The sequence below is a fragment of the Capsicum annuum genome, chromosome 7 (assembly GCF_002878395.1).
Source record: "Capsicum annuum cultivar UCD-10X-F1 chromosome 7, UCD10Xv1.1, whole genome shotgun sequence".
Taxonomy (NCBI): domain Eukaryota; kingdom Viridiplantae; phylum Streptophyta; class Magnoliopsida; order Solanales; family Solanaceae; genus Capsicum; species Capsicum annuum.
In genome coordinates, this window is record NC_061117.1 from 53,222,075 (window position 1) to 53,243,080 (window position 21,006).

General features: G+C 37.4%; 1 protein-coding gene across 1 annotated transcript; it reads right to left on the bottom strand.

Annotated features, from left to right (window-relative positions):
* Positions 1-568: 568 nt before the first annotated feature.
* Positions 569-15,846, bottom strand: LOC107877988 (O-fucosyltransferase 35). The gene is made up of 9 exons (XM_016724819.2): positions 14,950-15,846; positions 14,090-14,275; positions 13,924-13,996; positions 13,766-13,836; positions 13,588-13,676; positions 3,068-3,200; positions 2,688-2,920; positions 1,488-1,964; positions 569-1,355 (listed from the first exon to the last, which is right to left on the bottom strand). Exons 1-9 carry the CDS (start codon positions 15,448-15,450, stop codon positions 1,157-1,159), a joined length of 1,962 nt encoding a protein of 653 aa, XP_016580305.2. The 5' UTR covers positions 15,451-15,846; the 3' UTR covers positions 569-1,156.
* Between the last annotated feature and the right edge of the window lie 5,160 nt (positions 15,847-21,006).

A 21,006-nucleotide genomic window follows, 5' to 3' on the forward strand; every position in this document is an offset into this window, starting at 1 on the left:
ATTTATATATGATTTTCTGGATATTGTTTCTTCTTCACATTTCTTTTTACCAACATATATATATATATATATATATAATGATATCTGAACGAACAGATGTACGAGATTATGAGAGTTTGCCCTGTTTGTGATACAGAGCAGTGGACTCTTTTATTTATTTATTTATCTATAAATAACATAAATACCAATCCTTTTGAAAGTAATTACACTCTCTCCCACTTTTTTAATTAATTTACTTTCTCTCAATTAATATACATAACACAGCCGACATATACATAGCATTCTGTGTATATGTTGGAATTTTTGTAATAGGTTTAGGAAGTTGAGATTTTTTGTAATATTGAAAACATAAGTTGTATATTTGTGTAATTTTTAGTAATGATTATCCGTTCAAGATTGTGCTGCTAACTAAAGTATTGCCGTTAAAAAAGACATAAGTCCGGCCCATGGATTTGCTATGTATTCTGCAAGTCTGCAACCACGAGGAATTTGTAACAGCAAGACCTATCGCTTCATGTGTTTTTAAAATTCAAGTTTTGCACAAGGAAAGAGTAAAGGAACATAAAGATTGTCAAATTTTCAATCAGATACGTTTATAAGCCGTTCAATAGGAACAATTGCATTTCACTCAAACAAAGTTATAAGTGACTATATGAATCTTCACTAGCAATGGCACTGCATTAAGTTCGTTTCAAGCAGTTCAATAGAAAGGAGACCAAGGAAAATGCTTGATTAACAATGCAATTTGGTAATTTGCATCACAACAAACAGTAGAGTCTATATGAACCACCCACAAATCTTATCATATGGCTCTGCAGGGTGCATGTACTGCCGTATGTGGAAATAGGCAGTTCTATCATCCTTGCCAAGAAAGTATCGTGGAATGTCCAATTAACAAAAATGACTAATGTCCATGTATGGCTGAACGGTATACTTGACTCTGCACCAACAGCAAATTGCTGAACTTGACCTTAATGGTCCTGCATATATACAAGCCACCTGTTTCTACACAGGAAGAACTTTTGTCCCAGTGAGATGAATTCTTAGTAGATAATCCACATGCTCTTAGAACCATATGCACGGGAATACCTCCCATAATGTCTCAAGCTGAATTCCTAGGAGATCAAGGGACTAAGTACTTCGCATTCAAACTTCGCTATCTGTGGGTTTTCTCGCATATACAGCCAGGAAGGGAATTAGCATAAAAGCTCTCCTCCAGTTTCGGGAACTCACCTGGTTCTCTCATATAAGGAGCCCCAGAACGAGTCTCATGAAGCTTTTTTACTTTGGAGCTGAATTTCTTCCATGAGATCCTACCCTCATCGAGTTCATCGACTAGTTTCACGAAATTCATCCTGCAAAAGGATGATTAGATTCCAAAAGTTATGCTGACGGAAGTACTTAGATTTGGAAATATTGCATTCTCGCAGCTTGACAACAGAAAAATCTGGCTTAATAAGGGAATAGGCAGATAGCAAAATATTTACCTGTCCGGATTAATAGTCTTCTTGAAGTTCTCAAAGCGCCTATGACCTTGAACTGCCTTGGCCATATTTCCATCATAAGTATAAATGAAAACATCACTCTGAAGAGCAACAACATAGTCCAAACCAGCCAGCATGTTTTGGTGATTCTCGAAAGGGTTCAATTCCTCCTCCGTTGAAAGAATTGAATGGGAAAAGATGTTCGGGAAATTCTCCAGAAGATGTTGCATGCTTCCATTCCCATAAGCTTCACCAGCCACCAAGTAAATCCTCGTGCTGGATGGGAATCCCAGCCCCTTAAGCAGAAAGGCGGTTTCCCTGGGGGTCAAGGGGCAACCACCAAGCTTTCTTCTTTCTACACCATCAATCTCCTTTTCCTTCCAATGGCCGACCTCATAGCGCATACTACGGAGTTCTTCATCCTCTTCTGCTGTCAAATTATGACTGCAGCCAGTAAAAGCAAGCATATCCTTCTCGTATCTGCAAGTAGCATAATAAACTGCTTACATGAAAAGGATACAGAAACAACAGTTTCAGCAGGAAAAGAAAATCAATTTTATAGTAGAAGCCTCTGCTAGCATAAGACATCAGCATCATAATTTCTGCAATTTACCATCCAAATGACTTTGTGTCCATCAAGATAATTGAGAAACAAATCAAACTACATTTATCTGATATTACAACTTTGCATCAACAAAAAGAGTTCAGTCGAAGCCATTGCTTTAAGAGTGCAATGGTCCTATAAGATTAGAAAGTAAAATTAAAATAACAGTGACCAATTAAAGCATCAAACTATGAATACTGATCCTGCAAATATAATGACCTCAAAGTTCTATAACTTCCTTAGAGAATTTTGTCACCTAGTTCATTTACAGTGTATATACAGAGAGCTAAAACAAGTGTAATGCTACATATCAATACTGGCATGACATCGTCTAGTTGCCATTTTTTAATGTATTTTGGTTCAATGAAAAATCAAACTAAGCTATTACAATGAACAGCATGTCTGGTACATAACTGGCCTAATCCTTCAAATGAAAGAGTGGCATCCAGAATTCTTCCTCCTCTTCTTTATCCTTAGAGATGTTTGACTATTACTGTGTTAATAACCCTTGCATTAATCAAAGGCAATGGCACAAGCAATAATAGAGTTGTATGTCACTATAGCTCTAACAGCCATGACAGAAGGAGGCCGCAACTGACCTTAAATGGAGAGCAAGATAAGGACTTCCATCTTGTCGCATCCTCGAAACCAAAATCCTTCCCAAAGTTTCAATGGGAGCTGAATATTTTAATGCTTGGTAATTTACACGGCATCTCAGCTTCTGAATAGAATTGGGTATCCCATTGTTGGCTATCCGAGAATCAGTGTGAGTAATATACATTACTTTGTGCTGCTTCAAAAGAGGGAGGACCTCTGATTTATAGTAACTAACCTGATCAAATGAAAGAAGCATGTAAGTATGGCAGGATATTCATCACCACACCGTAACATTTTGGGGTCCATTGTTCCTTTCATACTTCACTCAAAGGAGTACTCACAACCATGTCAAAATACCAATAAAATCAGTTAAGTACTTCACCTTAGACCAGGATATTGGTGTTTTGTTAAAAGGCTCAGTTCCAGCAAATTCTGGTGGTAATGTCTCGACAATATGGATGTCATCTTTAAGAGTTTCAATAAAGTGCTGCCAATCAAAAAGATCTTTGAAGCCACTGCATTTAGGAAACAAAGGTAGAGATCAAGGTGAGCCAAATAAAGAAAAAAAGCATCTATAGTTATCACTTAAATCAAACAAGAGAATATAGATGTAAAGCATTTGCGGATAAAACACGCATGCCCCTTGTTTATTTTATTATTGTTTGATTGGCATTGGGAGAAGGGTGGGGAGGACGATCCAGACCTAAAATAGATTAATCAAATTGTCTCACATCTACCCGTTTGAATTTTTTAGATTAGGTGATTAACGGTTTGAAGGCGACAGAACAAAATGTTTCACATGCTTGGCACCAAGAAAGGAAAGGAAAAATGATCCACACATGAGGGAATATGTCGTAAACCTTAAGTAAAAAGGAAGTGTCTCATCTCTTACCGTCTAAATTTTTAGATGAATGGCTTGCATAATTGATAATTCAACAGGAGAATTGATATTTGTGTGTGTGTGCGTGGCAAAGCAATTTCAAGAAGATATAAGATGCCCCAATATTTGACTGCAAACACTGTCAGTTGGATTTATTAATATCTAGAAAATCAACAACTGCATGTTTTCATTACCACTGATTTGTCAAGTTTAGAAATAAATACCCAAGTCTTATTTTTTGTTGCTACTTTGGCCACACCAATGAGAGTTAAGTAGGCTGCAGATGGTTGTTTTGCTTCATAAGTTAAGATGACCAATGTGTACAGTTAGGGTGCACTGGCACCCATCTACCTCTGCTGCAACTCTGGTATTGAGCAAATGAATCTTAATTCAGCCCACCAATATTTAAGCTGGATAAAAATTACTGTTAAAAACGGGTTGGGTAAAAGATGGTTTTGACCCATTTTATATAGGGGTTATGGAAACTTCTGTTGTTAGATTTTATGCATCACCAAATATGAATTTAAGTATTATTTGTTGTTAATAGCCCAACAACAACAACAAACCCAGTGTATTCCCACCTAGTGGGGTCTGGGGGGTAAGATGTACGCAGTCCATACCTCTACCTCTAAAGAAGTAGAAAGGCTGTTTCCGATAGACCCCCGGCTCAAGGCACGAGATACCACACAAACACATAGTAAAGCACAGAAGCAGATTACATAACATAAATACGGCACCCATAAGTAATATAAAGCAGAGGAAAGCACACAGATTCGTAATAAAAGATGGAACACGGAACACGGAATCATAACAAGAATAAAACCCCCACCAAATAATTCCCTACACTAGCGACCCAAACTGGCCCTAGTCCTCTGCCCTAATTCGCGTTCTCCAGACCGGTGAGCTGTAACTGCTCCATGTCCCGCCTAATCACCTCACCCCAGTACTTCTTCGGCCTACCCCTACCCCGCCTAAAACCATCCAACACTAGCCTCTCATACCTACGGACCGGGGCATCCATGCCCCTCCTCTTCACGTGTCCGAACCATCTCAATCGGGCTTCCCGTATCTTGCACTCCACTGAAGTCACACCAACCTTTTCCCGAATAGTCTCATTCCGAACTCTATCCCCTCTAGTCAGCCCACACATCCAGCGCAACATCCGCATTTCTGCCACCTTCATTTTTTGGATGTGGGAGTTCTTAACTGGCCAACACTCCGCTCCATACAATAAGGCCGGACGGACTACCACCCTGTAGAATTTGCCTTTAAGCTTGGGCAGCACCTTCTTATCACACAGCACCCCCGGCGCGAGCTTCCACTTCATCCATCCCGCCCCAATACGGTGCGAGACATCCTCGTCAATCTCACCGTTACTCTGGATCACGGACCCAAGATACTTGAAATTATCCCTCTTACATATCTCCTGTGCTTCCAGCTTCACTACTACCTCATTCTCCCGCCTCACATCATTAAACTTGCATTCCACATACTCTGTCTTGCTTCTGCTCACCCTGAACCCTTTAGACTCAAGAGTTTGCCTCCACACCTCTAATTTGTCATTCACACCCCCTCGAGTCTCATCTATCAGAACTATATCGTCTGCAAAAAGCACGTTACATCAGTGTAATGCTGCAATAAAATTAGTAATATTATAGCCTTGAAGACTCACCAAATAGCTATACGTTTTAAACTAATATCTATACTTACTATTACCATACAATATTCAAACTTGATGCAACAGCCTTTTGATGAACTATTTAATTTTTGTACAGTTCAAATTATGATTTTAACATTGTTACACCAAAATAAATATAATATAATATTTCATTCAATTCGGACTAGAAAAATAGGGTCCATGTTTTTGGGATGCAGATAGCAAATAAGTTGCGGGTAATTCTTCAGAAGTTGGAGTATGACACTTGGACGAGTATGTACCCTTCAAAGAACTAGTAATGACATATATTTCTATAATATGCCAGTACATCCTTTTTATGAAGTTGAAGCAAAGACTTCCAAAAAAGTAGAGACTGAAGCAAATTTGGGAAAACAACTCAAGCAACGCCCTCAAAATCAGACTCTCAAGACTGTCGTGCAACTAATCAAAGCTTAACTAGTTACCTATGAGGCAGTGAGTGATTTAGCCGCAGCCAACCCAAATCAGACCAGTAAATAACCCGCGAGTGACCAATATTTGGACAGTTTAAATATGGTTTAGCCCGAAATTTACCTATTATCAATACCACTACTCAACCTATTTAAATATGGGTGGGTAAGAGAAAATTGGATTCATTTTGCCGGCGCTATTCATGCACATAACTTTTTAAGAAGTTTCCATGTGGCTAAACATGACCCCACAATCTTTAGAGATGATTGGATGGGTGGGCCACCAGCTCCTTTGGAGAAGAAAATCATAACTTTCCCCATCTTACGACTCTCTTCCTTTTCTTTTCTTTTTTGAGAAGGTGACTCATTCCTTTTGTTTTCCTTTTCTTTTCTTCTTTTCTTCAATATTTGTTATATTATTCTTTTCATTCTCTGTTTCCTAATCTTATTTCTTCAGAACCTTAACTCTATCTTTCTTTCTTTTTTATTTGATACTGAAAAATCTGTCTGGCGCCAACTCGTAGGATCAATCGCAGCCTATGAAACTCCCGAATGATGAGTCTGTCCCTCTACCCTTCTAAACTTAAATACCAGGCTTAGTTCGTCTGGCGTAGGGCACAAATTTGCTACCTAAGCCTCAAATTCCTCTACCTTTGCCAAGTGAGTTAAGCCCTGAGCTACACCTTACAACAACAACTACTACTACAACGCCTCAGTCCCAAATATGTTGGGATCGCCTATATGAATCCGTATATCTTCATTCAAGCCCATATATATTAAATAAATTAAAAGAGAAAAATAAGTTAGTATACATATATTTATGTATAATAATAAAAATAGAAGTACTCTAACAAGTCTAAAACCCATGCTCAACTGGTAGCTATCATCCTATCACCTTTATGGATCTTTTTCTCCCATTATGCCCTATTTTAGCTAATTCTGCATTAGTACAAGCATTTGTAGGTCTTTCGAGACAAGTCCCTTCCATGGGGCTAACCTTGCACTTATCCACATATAGACTTTTCACCTATTAATTGATTTTTTTTTTAATCACAAATTGTGTTCTGCACCATTCTATTTGTGTAGAACAAACAATCTATCATTTCAAGTTTTTTTTCCTGGAGCAATTGAAATATGCCTCGAGAAGAAAATAAAATGCCAGATATTATGCATGTGGAAGAGAGATTAATCGTGTAAATTATTAGCTACTCTTTTTGAGGATATAACCTCCATTTACGATTTGGACAAATGACTGCTAGAATAGAATTCAGAGTCTTTCACCAAGTGTTACCTTCCATATGTGCTGAAAGATAAACAAAGTAAATTGAATATAACTCGTTACACCATTGCTTTATCTTCAGTAGATCAAAACCAATAAATTGAATTGAATTAACTTAGAAAGTGTCGAAATTAAAATTGAATTAATAAAAGATCAATCAAACCAAGCAAATACTGAACATATCTAGACTCTACGGCAATGTCACATGTAGAGGCAAAAGTGCACCCGCTTTCTTCAAATCCTGGATTCGCATATGCTGACCTTCAACTCTAACCGCCTTAAAATATGCATACAAAAAAAGGGAAAAAAGCACAAATATACCACTTACCGATCCTTTTTCTCACAATATACCCTAGTAATAGTAATTACATAGAGAATCCAATAAATATTTACAAGAGATGTCAAGTCTAAAAGATTGAACATCAAGTTTTTAGTAGTAGCGTGTTATTTGGAATAACATCCCTAAAATTTAGTGAATATCATGTTGAATCCTCCAGTTTTTCAAATACAGATTTGAATACATTGAATATCATAGTTCTTATTTGAATATTCTTGCTTTGTTTTGAATATCTTGTTCAACACTACAATTTTTTTTTTGTGATAAGCGTAGTGCCCGGACCATTCAACTTGCACACGCGTCCACTAATTCCATGGGGTACCTTCACTTCCTATACCAGGTAATTCTATCCACCAAGGCGAGGATATATGGGAGGGAATCACCTAGTGTTTTTGTCTCCGCTGGGATTCGAATCGCCCACTTTATTAATCACTAGGCCACTCCCGAACAGGATATTCAAAACAAAACAAGAATATTCCAATAAGAACTACTACAGTATTCATTCAAATAAAAGCAAGAATATTCAAATAAGAACTTCATTGTTCAAATTGATATTTGGAAAACTATAGTATTCAACATAATATTCACTAATGATACATTTTCATAATCAATGTTAAATTTTAGGGATATTAATCCATTAAACAGATGCCATTACAAATTCTATTTTTAGCAGACAATATACTGTATAGATATTTATAGGATTTTCTATGTAGTTTCTACTATTAGGGTACTGTGAAAGAGGGTTGGTAGGTGGTATGTTTGAAACATTTTGAATATCCTGCTCAATACCACAGTTTATTTTAATATATATTTCAGTACTGGAAAGTTCTATTTGTTATACTGTAAAGTTTTATTTGAATGGTGTTGTTTTGATTTTAGAATTATCTGAATATAGTAGAACTAATTTGAATTGAATGAGGAATCGAAAATTGGGGATATATGTTATTTCGATTTTTTGTGTGTGGGAGCGACAGGCGTAGGAAGGGAGTTGGCATCTTGGTAGATGAAGAGCTTAGAGGTCAGGTAGTGGAGGTGAAGAGGATCAACGATAGGTTGATGACTATCAAGTTGGTCATTCGGGGGTTTACCCTGAACGTGTGTAGTGCCTATGCGCCGCATGTGGGATCGGAGGGGGAGGAGAAGATGCGGTTCTGGGAGGCCTTGGAGGACGTGGTGAGAGGCGTGCCCAGTTCGGAGAAGATTGTGGTAGCAGGGGATTTCAACGGGCACATCGGGGCGCTACCGGGAGGCTTTGGGGATGTGCATGGAGGTTTTGGTTTTGGGGAGAGAAATGAAGAGGGGGCGAACCTATTGGAGTTTGCGAGGGCGTTTGGGCTGGTGGTGGTGAACTCGGGCTTCCCGAAGAAGGACGACCACCTGATCACTTTTCGGAGCGCGGTGGCCAGGACCCAGATTGACTTCTTGTTGCTTAGGAAAGGGGATAGGGCGCTGTGTAAAGATTGTAAAGTCATCCCGAGTGAGAACCTTTCGACCCAACATAGGCTCTTGGTTATGGATTTGGGTATGAAGAAGAATAAAAAGAGGAGGAGTAAGGAGTGTAGACCGAGAATTAAGTGGGGCGGTTTGACGCCAGCGAATGCGTGGGAGATAGGGGAGAGGTTGGCGGGAATGGGGGTGTGGGAGTGTAGGGGGGACGTGGATAATATGTGGGACAGGGCGGCAGCGTGCATCAGGGAAAATGCAAGGGAGGTGTTGGGTGTTTCTAGGGGCCGGGCCGGACATCATCGGGGGGATTGGTGGTGGAATGAAGAGGTGGGGAAGAAAGTGGAGACCAAGAAAGAGTCGTATGCTAAGTTGGTGGAAAGTAAGGACGAAGAAGAGAAGCGGGTAAACAGGAAAGAGTACAAGCTAGCAAGGAAGGAGGCGAAGTCAGCGGTCACGGCAGCTAAGACGGCTGCTTTTGAGAGCTTGTATGCAGGGTTACAGGGGAAAGGAGGGGAGAAAAAGTTGTTCCGACTCGCTAAGGCTAGGGAGAGGAAGGGTCGTGACCTCGATCAGGTGCGGTGCATTAAGGGGGAGGACGGTAGAGTGTTGGTGGAGGACGGCCACATAAAGAAGAGATGGCAGTCGTACTTTCATAGGCTCTTGAATGACGAGGGGGACAGAGCTATTGTGTTAGGGGAACTGGAGCACTCAGGGGAGTGTCGGGATTTTAGCTATTGTAGACGTTTTAAGGTAGACGAGGTTAGACAGGCAGTCCGCAGGATGCGAAGGGGTAGGGCGACGGGGCCGGATGAGATACCGGTGGAGTTTTGGAAGTTCGTTGGAGAGGCTGGTGTAAGGTGGTTGACTGCATTGTTCAATGAAATTTTCAGGACAGCAAAGATGCCCGAGGCGTGGAGGTGGAGTACCATGATCCCCCTCTATAAGAATAAGGGGGACATTCAGTGTTGCAATAACTATAGGGGGATTAAGTTACTGAGTCACTCTATGAAGATCTGGGAGAGAGTGGTCGAGGTGAGGCTGAGACGGATAGTGTCTATCTCGGAAAACCAGTTCGGATTTATGCCCGGCCGCTCGACGACGGAGGCAATTCACCTGGTACGGCGGTTGGTGGAGCAATATAGGGAAAGGAAGAAGGATTTGCACATGGTGTTCATCGACCTAGAAAAGGCGTATGACAAAGTCCCCAGGGAGGTGCTTTGGAGAAGCTTGGAGGTGAGTGGAGTACCGCAGGCATATAGCAGAGTAATTAAGGATATGTATGAGGGAGCGAAAACCCAGGTGAGGACGGCGGGAGGAGACTCAGAGCATTTCACTGTCCTGACAGGATTGCATCAGGGATCTACTCTTAGTCCCTTTTTGTTTGCGCTAGTAATGGATGTGTTAACGCGGCGTATCCAAGGGGAGGTGCCGTGGTGTATGCTTTTTGCAGACGATGTAGTCCTGATAGATGAGACGCGAGGGGGTGTGAACGACAAATTAGAGCTGTGGAGGCAAACTCTGGAGTCTAAAGGGTTCAGGGTGAGCAGAACCAAGACAGAGTATGTGGAATGTAAGTTTAATGACGTAAGGCGAGAGAATGAGGTAGTGGTGAGGCTAGAAGCGCAGGAGGTAAAGAAAAGGGATAAGTTCAAGTACCTCGGGTCCGTGATCCAGAGTAACGGTGAGATTGACGAGGATGTCTCGCACCGTATCGGGGCGGGATGGATGAAGTGGAAACTTGCATCGGGGGTGCTGTGTGATAAGAAGGTGCCGCCCAAGCTTAAAGGTAAATTCTATAGGGTGGTAGTCCGTCCGGCCTTGCTGTATGGAGCGGAGTGTTGGCCAGTTAAGAACTCCCACACCCAAAGAATGAAGGTGGCAGAAATGCGGATGTTGCGCTGGATGTGTGGACTGACCCGAAGGGATAGAGCTCGGAATGAGACTATCCGGGAGAAGGTTGGGGTGACTTCAGTGGAGTGTAAGATGCGGGAAGCACGATTGAGATGGTTCGGACACGTGAAGAGGAGGGGCATGGATGCCCCGGTCCGCAGGTGTGAGAGGCTAGCGTTGGATGGTTTTAGACGGGGTAGGGGTAGACCGAAGAAGTACTGGGGTGAGGTGATTAGGCGGGACATGGAACAGTTACAGCTTACCGAGGACATGACCCTAGATAGGAAGGTCTGGAAGACGCGAATTACGGCAGAGGATTAGGGCCTGTTCGGGTCGCTAATGTAGGGAGGTAATTGGTGGGGGTGTATTCCTGGTATGATTCCGTATTCAATGTTCTGTTCCGTGTTCCGTGTTCTATGTTTGTTACGAATCTGTGTGCTTTCCTCTGCTTTATATTCCTGCATTCCTGCTTTACTCTGTTTTATATTCCTTATGGCTGCAGTATCTATGTTATGTCATCTGCTTCTGTGCTGTACTATGTGTTTGTTTGATATCTCGTAACTTGAGCCGGGGGTCTTTCGGAAACAGCCTTTCTACTTCATCAGAGGTAGAGGTATGGACTGCGTACATCTTACCCCCCCCAGACCCCACAAAGTGGGAATACACTGGGTTTGTTGTTGTTGTTGTTGTTGTTGTGTGTGAAATATTTAAGAGAATATAGAGGAACTTAATATGAATTTTACCGATTCTGTTGTGTACGTAAAGTTTTTAAAAGAAAGAGAGAAATTGATGATATAACTGGTTGAAACTAGACCTGCAAAGTGGGTATAATTAAAACAAAATCCCTTGAAAGGAGGGAATTAGCGCTTTTTTATGACTGTATACAATGGAATTTCAGAGTTAAAAATTGGATTTAAGAACTTCATATGGTCAGCGGATGGAATTTAAATACACCACTGTCATATTGTGTTAAATGGCTTCCCTTAAGGTATGCTGGGTAGATTTATCAAAAAAAACATTGCACACACAATTGTTCCCCAACAAAAGAGAAAAAGTAATCATCTATTTAGTAGCCCAAGGATGAGACTCTTTCAACTGCATCAGCATTTTGTAACTTAAAGGAGACCCTCCAAAATTGAAATCGTGATGCCTAAGTTTACCTACCTTTCTTACCACTTCTGTTTGACGTTTCCCAAAGTGCCATCATTAATAGCCAATTGATTTCTAGGCTAATAAACCAATAAGAAAATTGAGTACTAGGCTCATTATTACAATCTTCCTTTGACGCCAGATTTTTCCATCATTGCATGCTTCATAAATCATGCCATCTAACACTAGATACTCAACATGCATCCTAAATTGATTTATCAGTCTCATCCCTGGAAGCATGCTTCCATTCATCAAGTAACAAGCCACTCTTTCTCTAATCATGAGCATAGTTGTGTAATGTCTATCAAGAAAAGTTGCTAAACGATAGCACCCACGGTCAATAATTGGTAATATAACTGTTAAATACCAGATTACATTGTGGGCTTGAAGGACATTAACCTCATTTGTATAGTGGTCATCGGATCACAGATAAGAATGATTACCCCTTTGTCTTTAACCTAACATGACTCTCTTAAAGACCAGCAGACAGTGGATTCACTCGTGCTACCTCATTTCTCCTTCAATGATTACTTTGAGAATAAGGGAACAAACTTCAAGTCTATAACAGGGCTTACACTATCTATAACGGAGTTTCAGCTAGCCCTATACTCCTTTTATGCTTTTGATGTCATCAAAAAATGTAATCTCAAAGGAAATCTTCCTCTTCCTTCTTCCTTTCTTGGCTAATTTTCTTTCTTCTCCAAGCTAGATCTAAAAAGTTTTTTCTCGAAGCTAGAGGCATGAACTAGCTAGTACACAAGTGCTTCAACAAGAGACCACCACCAACCATGTAAATGAGAAACTAAGAATCATCTAGAGACTACAGCTTCCCATTCAACATCGACTAATGCACCTGCCAAAGGTAATCTATTTACCATAGAATCCCAGAATTCTCATTTCCTCCATACATATGAGACTGTGCACTTCACAAGTAGAAGCATCAGCAACCAGAGTCCCGAACTTAGGGCTCTATGTTGTTCTTTGATGCTAGACTTCTTGTCCATTCACAAGGGTCCCATATTTCCATAGTTTTTAGCTCTACACAATGGACAACAATGATCATTATAAGTTTATACAAGCATGGATCTACTAGGGTGAAAAAAACAATCCAACACACATCATACATATAATATTGGCTATTCAAACTAAATAAAATATGTGCTGTGGATGGTTGGTTCTTCCATAACTTTTGCCTATCAAAGCCCAAAGCGAAATAACAACAACAACAACAACAACAACAAACCCAGTGTATTCCCACTTAGTGGGGTCTGGGGGGGTAAGATGTACGCAGTCCATACCTCTACCTCTGATGAAGTAGAAAGGCTGTTTCCGAAAGACCCCCGGCTCAAGGCACAAGATATCACTTTATGCAGACTACTAAACGGAAGAAACATTATTTAACAAAGATCAACCAAGATAGAAGTGAAAGTAAATTAACGCTACCCAACCACATGTAAACACATGCAAATAATGATGGTTAATAAGTTAAGTTCGAGTGCTGAAACCACTGCTTCACATCCCATCATATACAGGCTTATCACCAAGTTATATATCATGAATTGTCATCATCCTTCCTACTAATACGCACGCACTTACTAATATTAAGACATACACAAAAGAAAAAACTACTTACTTGCAAGAAGAACGAAGGTTGACAAGGAACTTGCTAAATAATGATTGCTCCTCCATAACAGGTATCAAAATGCAGATTTAGTCTCCGTATTTTTCTATTTATTCCTTTAACAATATCCATTTCAAAAATGCACATGATGATCTTATGAATATGAATTCAATGAAGTGGTAAAAGAAGAGCACCTTTCATCTGCCCAGTAGGATGTATGATCAAGAGAAGGAAGTACAAGTGTTGCCTTCATGATTTTAGTGACAGCTACCATATCACAGATCTGCATTCTAGAATTTTTTGTTTATCAGATGGAGATGATATGAATCTTTAATAAAAGGAACTCAAGCATGAAACTTATAGCAACCAGACCCCAAATCTCATCTGATTTAAGCCACCATTTGCATTTATCAGAAGGTAACCATTTGTCTTTGCTTCTACAACTGACAAAGAAAGTAAAAAGGATGAGGGAAAGGTAAAAACAATTAAGAGGCAAAATAAAAACGAATTTAAATGGTTTAGATGTTTACGTTTCTGACTCTTTGTCCGCTCAATGCACTGAGTGAAATTTTCACTATTAGGCTTCGACCATATTTCTGAATACTGAAAAAAGGAAAAGAAAACAACATTTAGATGTGATACTATCTCTAGTACATTCATAGTCCAACAAGCTGGAAGCTTAGTGATGGAACTTACATCTAGCATGCTATTCTGGTTGCCAACAACACCAGATGCAACCATACTTAGAGTATGTTCCACATGATTCCGGTCTACCCTATGTTCAGTATCTCCTTCCATATTTCTGTTGCCATGGGTTTTTTGATCCCTTAGATTTTGCTGATCCCTTAGATTTTGCTGATCGACCAGTGTGTCATATGAATCCTGTTGGGCAATGTCAAATATTTTTAAGAACATAGATTTACTGATGCAGTTAATCTTAATATTAGTAGTGCAGAACAGCATCATCAGTTGCACTTTCAAAACAGAGACCTGGTTAACAAAGAAACTCATGATTAAAATCTAATACAATCCAAGGCTATCTATCTGCCTATCGCGTCATTTTCCTTCATTCTCTATGTAACATATGCTTTGTTTTAAAAGCTTTTCACCTAAAACCTGATACTTCTATTTATCACTATCATGTGAAACTTTCTTCAAAGGCAATACACACTGTAGTGCCACATCCACGCTTTCTTTGTTGCTAAACTAGGAACTTTTGCTTGCATTGTATTATTTAGTCTACTTACCAAAACTGATAACATTCGAGATTATGCATGATTATACACAAATCGTTTAATTATAATATCATGTGAACAAACCAACTAAATTGTAGTTTTACCAAAGGCAAGCATCTGGACGTAATCCTATAAATAGCAAAAACTAAAACAAAAAAAGGGTCGACCACTACTGAGAAGCAAATACTTCCAGACAGAAAGTAAACACACATTTAATCATACAAAACTAAGTCTTGAATATTCAGCTCCAATAAAACACCCAAATAAACAAAATTTGAAGGAAAAACAAATGAACACCCAAGGGGATTTCATTTAAATTACCTGAGTGTACGCAACTCTTTCAATAGCAGATCCAAACCATCCATAGGCACAAAACTTGAGAACTCCCATAAACAAGATCAACCCACAAAACACCAAGAACATCCAGTTTCCCAAATTCTTCCTTCCTTTCAATTCCAATCCAAACCCAAAATCCACAGTCAAAGATTCCAACTTTTTCCTCAAATGCACCCTTTGGATAACGTTACTCAAATGGGAATGCTTCTTTTCCGCTAAAATATCATAATCATCAGTACGATTCGCATTGGTTTCAGATCTGGGTGAATTGAGTAGTACATCAATCTCATGATGAGTATTCAAAGTAGAAGCAGTACTGGTACTAGTAGTATTTTGGGCGTTTTGGTTAGTATTGTTGGTTCGTTTGAAAGAATGGGCTCTTCTCGTCATTGGTCCAGAGAATCGTGGACTATTGACCCGCTGCGGAACGCCATCCGTTGCGGTGGAGTGATGGTGACTATGGTGGTTATTATGGTGATGCCCCATTTTGTATTAAAATAAATAGCTGTAGTGGTATGTCGATCAGAAACTGTCGATCGAGATGGCTTGGGAGGGGCCTTGTTGGGTGGTGGGGTTGGGTGGTGATATTGTGAATATTGAAGAGCGGAGATGATTGGGCATTAATGGAGAGAAAGTGTTGGGTGGTGAGAAGAAGAGAGAGTAGAGATAGAAGCCATTTCTTTCCTACTACTAGAGTACACTAGTAAAAGGTTTAATTTTTTCTTCTGCTATTTACATTCTTACACCCATGAAAGAATTGCCTCCCCGAGCCGCCATTTTCAAGTACTTATGAGTAAACGCGGATGAGTACATCGTCCCCTCACTCGTTTTCTTAAGCATGTACCGTCTCGGCTCCATGAATATAATTACTACATATACACTAGTATACATGTCTGCACGCACGATAAAATTAAAATATTAATTCTAAACGTTTTATATTAAAATATCGAGCTTATTAAATTAGTGTAAAGGTCAAAATCATATATTATCTTTGCTTTAAACACAAAATAATCCATATTCTTTCAACTGGTGCACTAATAATCTTTTTTGTTTAAAAAGTAGTTCATTTTTAGTCATAACCCTAACACAGTTAATTTTTTTAACAATAACCGTTAGTAAATTACATTACATTGATTAATAAACTGAGTTTTTCCTCACATTTAATCTAATCTTCTACCTTTGCTCATGAGTGTTATAACATAAACAACTTTCTATACCAGTTATAAAAGGTATCCCTCTTCAAAAACTTCATGAATGCATAATTCATCATTGTACTCTTTCATGCAGTCTTTTTTACAACACTTCATATCAAAAGTGAATTTCATCCACAGGTTCAAACGCTTAAACTAAGCAAGATGTGCAATGTCTACGATTTCGATGAGAGACACTTAACTGCTCCGCTGAAACATAGTGGACATTCAACTACTGTTTCTTACTTATTCAGCGAAACCCATGAATTCTACTTCTTACTCCTATTTTATGTGATGGTGTTTGACTGATCAAGAAATTTAAAGAAATGACAATAGGGCGGTGCGGTGCAAGTTTTTTCATAACTCGCAAATTAGATAACTACACCACATGTCTTTTAAACCTGCATAAATCCACCACACACACATACCCACGTGTACCTGCACCGCAAGGCACCGCATTTTTTAAAAAAAAATTGTGACAAAGGGAATAGACTGACTTATTGCGTTTGTGCAGTTATTCAAGATTTAGTGTTGTGTTGCGTAGTGAAAAAATGTCAATTATGAAACTGAAATGCACACTAAATTGTGTTTGTTTTCCCTTTTTGTTTTCATTACTAGCTTGCTGTTAATTTCTTTCATTATTATCTTCTTGTTGCAACATGAAAATTAGTTACACCAGCATTATATCTGTTGAGAGACCTTAGCGTCATCATCTTCTTTTAACGTCTTTCTAGACCAACAAGAACCAAAAGAGGTGCCAAGAAATGGAGAAAATATGTCCTCTGTTGAGGCTTTTTCAAGCAATGATTGGGATTTGACACAATTTGAAGTAACCCCACAAGAAAAATCAGGACAGCGCATGGCTAGTGTTGCTTCTAACGATGTTAACAGCTTCAATGCCTCCACATTGTCATTACCATCTTTGAGTGCCTTTCCAGAAAGGCAAGAACTAGAACAAGTATCAAGAAATGATGCAACTAATGATTTGGATATGGTATTAGTTGAAGCAATCCCACAATCACAAGCATCACAACCTATGCGTACTACCTCTGACAACGTTAATAACTTTTATTCTTCCTATTTGGACGAATTGTATATATAATCAAAGTTCATCAACGTTGTTTTCGAATACTGGCCTAAAATCAATGCCTAATATGATCAACAATTATAATCAAATTCCAATAATGGAACCAGCCAGCCATTATAATCCTTTTCTACAAGACACATCGACGGAGCAGTATGCAATGCCAAACATACATAGTAACACAACTACAAACATGTTCTCCTCAACACCTTTGCCTACATAGGATATAAGAAATTATACAATCTTATCTGGTGTTTCAACTTTCAGCCCACACAACAGATGTTTCTATGTTTCTAAGTAGCAAAAGTATGGTTACTTGAATAATTTAGCAATTCAATGCCATGATCAAATGTACTATAATTTACTAACGGTTACTGTTAAAAAAGTTAACGGTGTTAGGGTTATGACTAAAAATGCATCATTTTTTAAACATAAAGGACTATTAGTGCATCAGTTGAAAGAATATGTATTATTTTGTGTCCAAAGCAAAGATAATGTATAATTTTAGGCCTTTACTCTATTAAATTATATTATCTTTTAAAAAAAATCATTATATTATTTCTCAATTTTTAAAAATAGTAAGAAATTTTTTTTACCCCTATCCCTTTTCCATCTCCACACCCCTACTTCTCTATCAATTTTTAAAAGAAATTAAAAATTCCCACCCCCCATACATCTACCCCACGCACCCCCTCTCCACTCAATTGTACACCTCTAACCAAATCTATTTTCCAAAAAATAATTATGTAACTATAAAAATAAATTTATGTTTCATATTTTTTTATTATTTATAACTTTAAAAAATTAGATTTATATAATATTTCTCTTCCTCCACCTCACACCTCTACCCCCATCTGCCTAGTGCTCGTTATTTTTATGTTATTTGATTTTATGATTAATATTTTAAGTGTTTTATTTATACTTCTTATTGTATCTTCTAAATTAATTTAATTAAGATCTCTCAAATCACTCTTAAAATCACCACCCCGCCAAATACTACGCCTACCTCCTAGCCTTACCCCACAACCACCACCCCACCATCTCAAATTTTTTTGTTACTTTTTAATCTTTTTTGTGAGAATATTTTTCTCACCTCACCTACCTCTTCTCCTCAACCCGCACTCCACCAATAAAAAATAATTTATTTATTTTTCTTTAAAGAAATTCTTTATCGCATCCACCCCCCCCCCCCCCCCCCCCCCCCCAAACACCTATTCGACCCCCTATTATTTTTTAAAAATCTTTTTTTATAAAAAATTTCTTTCCATCCTTATGTCTAACCCCTAAAAAAATTAATTTTTTTTTGCTTTTTTAAATTCCTTTTTCCTACTCTGCAACTCCAATCCCCACTTACCCCACCCACCTAACTCACCCCCACCTCCGCCCGAACCACCAAAATGTCCTACTCTCCCCCTTATTTGTCACTCTGCCTCTATACAATTAATTATTTTGTGTTAGATATAAACAAATGCTATTAGAAAATATCTCTTATTTTACTGATAAAATATCAAATATTAATTTATTATAGCATATATGTTATTATTAATGTCAAATAATCACATCAGATAAAACTATCTATTTTTAAGCTCAAAATCAATTAATAGCTACTAATTAGTATTTTCATTACCCTATTTTTTTTTTAAAAAAAATACTTGATTAAGTCAAGCATGTTATATCCCTCCAAATAAATTATACTTTTTGTTATCTATTGAAAATAATATGAGACATGAGAGATTAATCATCGTTGAAATAAAACAAAATATATAAGCATACGCTATTAAAGATGATAATGAAAGCATAGACAAAGCTTAAGAGTAAACATCCAATAATATATTTTCAAAGAAATCCTTGTGAGAAAATTGATACTTGAATTCATAAAAGAAAATTCTCATAGTTAACTTTAACAAACATGAAAGCAATAATAAGAGATGATGGCGGAGATATATGATTATGATGATTAAAAAAAATAGTCACAAAATATTACTCCTTAAATTGAATCATCGAAAAAAAATATTTATATCAATTTAAATTGATGGACCCTGAACATACACGAAGAAAGATAGGATGAAAATATTATATCTTTCCTGCATATAAAAAGAAAATTATCAAATCAAGAACATTTTTTTAAAATGAAGAATAAAAAAGTGCAGTAAATAAACTCATGAATAAAGCTAATAATAAAGAAGTATATATAAGAGAGGATAAGTGATAGAATTGCATTCCTATTCAAATTTCATTTAAATTTAAATATCACATATATTTGCTAAAAATAATTAATTTATTATTATTCTTTATCCTTATATTTTTTCAAATATAATACATATTTATAATCAATATTTGAGTTGAGATAATATTGAAATCAATAAGACAATAATAATAATAATAATAATAATAATAATAATAATAATAATAATAATAATTTTAATACTATTTTTACTCTACCATTATTACGTTGTACTACTATTACTATTGCTGCTACTATTATTATTTGTTCATTATGATTTGAGATAAATATTAAAATCAATAGTGTAGCAAAAAAATCATGTAGCATGATTACTAATTAAGCACATCTAATTATTATTTTTTAAAATTATAAGTTAATCTTTGAACGGATGTTTTACTTTCAATTCAAATTCAAAAAAATTGATAGAATGGTCGATATTTTGAGTGAGTGGTTATATAACAATAAAAGTCCAATTAGAATTGTTTAGTATGATAACTATCTGCTTCTAATATGTAATTTTTTATTTTTTGATATTATTTTAAATTTAAAGTCAACAACTTATTACTTTTAATTATCTTTTGCTATTTTATCTTTTTGCAAATACAATGCAAATTTATCTTATAATGTTATAATTGAATTGAAAGAAATATTTAAAATCAAATCACATATTTTTTAATAGTAAATAATGTATCATCGTCATCGTCATTGTCATCATCATCATTGTTATCATTGTCATCGTCATCGTTATCATCATCATCATTGTCATCATTATCGTCACCGTCATCATTGTCATCGTCATCGTCTTCATCATCACCACCACCACAATTGAACCTTGCAAAGTCATATGTTGAACAGTTTAGAGGTCATGGTGAGGCCAAGTGTACTACTCGTACTCTAGGGTACGATTTAGGTGTGGAAGTCCTACCCTCTTGAGTTCAATTTTAGGCTTTTAAGCAGAGGATATTTTAGACTTTTTCCACCTCTAAACTCTTATGACCCACGACTTATAATATTGTTTGACCCTTTATTCTTCACTTAGATAAGATAGAAATATTTCAAAACACTCTCTAAACTTCTTCAATAAGATTGGAGGCTAGGGTTTCAAGAGGTGTTCTTCTAGAGGCTAAATGGGTCAAATTTTTCCATGAATCATCTTCTATAAGATATGTGACTCTTCCTCCGCTGTTATTCTCAAATATCATGTATATTTAAACATTGATTTTGATTCTTGAATAGTGGGTTTTGAAATCAAATGCTGAGGGTTTTGATGCATAGTAATGAGTATTGTTTACTCTTGTTTAAACTTGTGTTTATACATGATTTGGTGATGGTTTGCACATATGGGTGCTTGTTGATTGTGGTTTAACAAATGGGTCATGAATTACCCTAAGCTTAATGATTTTTACTTTGATTTTGGTCATGGTAATGGTATGCCCTCAAGGTATTTGTGAAAATGTCTAAAAGAAATAACTAGTCACATGTTAATTGTGTTTTGAACTAAGACAATGGCTTAATGAGTAAGGATGATTGGTAAATGACTTTGT

Bases quoted from the DNA above. Each gene is read 5' to 3' on its own strand.
- LOC107877988 (XM_016724819.2), bottom strand. From the start codon at position 15,450: ATGGGGCATCACCATAATAACCACCATAGTCACCATCACTCCACCGCA. The intron at 13,837-13,923 runs GTAAACATCTAA...TTTCTTTGTCAG, and splicing joins GCGGACAAAGAGTCAGAAAC to TTGTAGAAGCAAAGACAAAT. The intron at 1,965-2,687 runs GTCAGTTGCGGC...TGCTACTTGCAG, and splicing joins TATCTTGCTCTCCATTTAAG to ATACGAGAAGGATATGCTTG.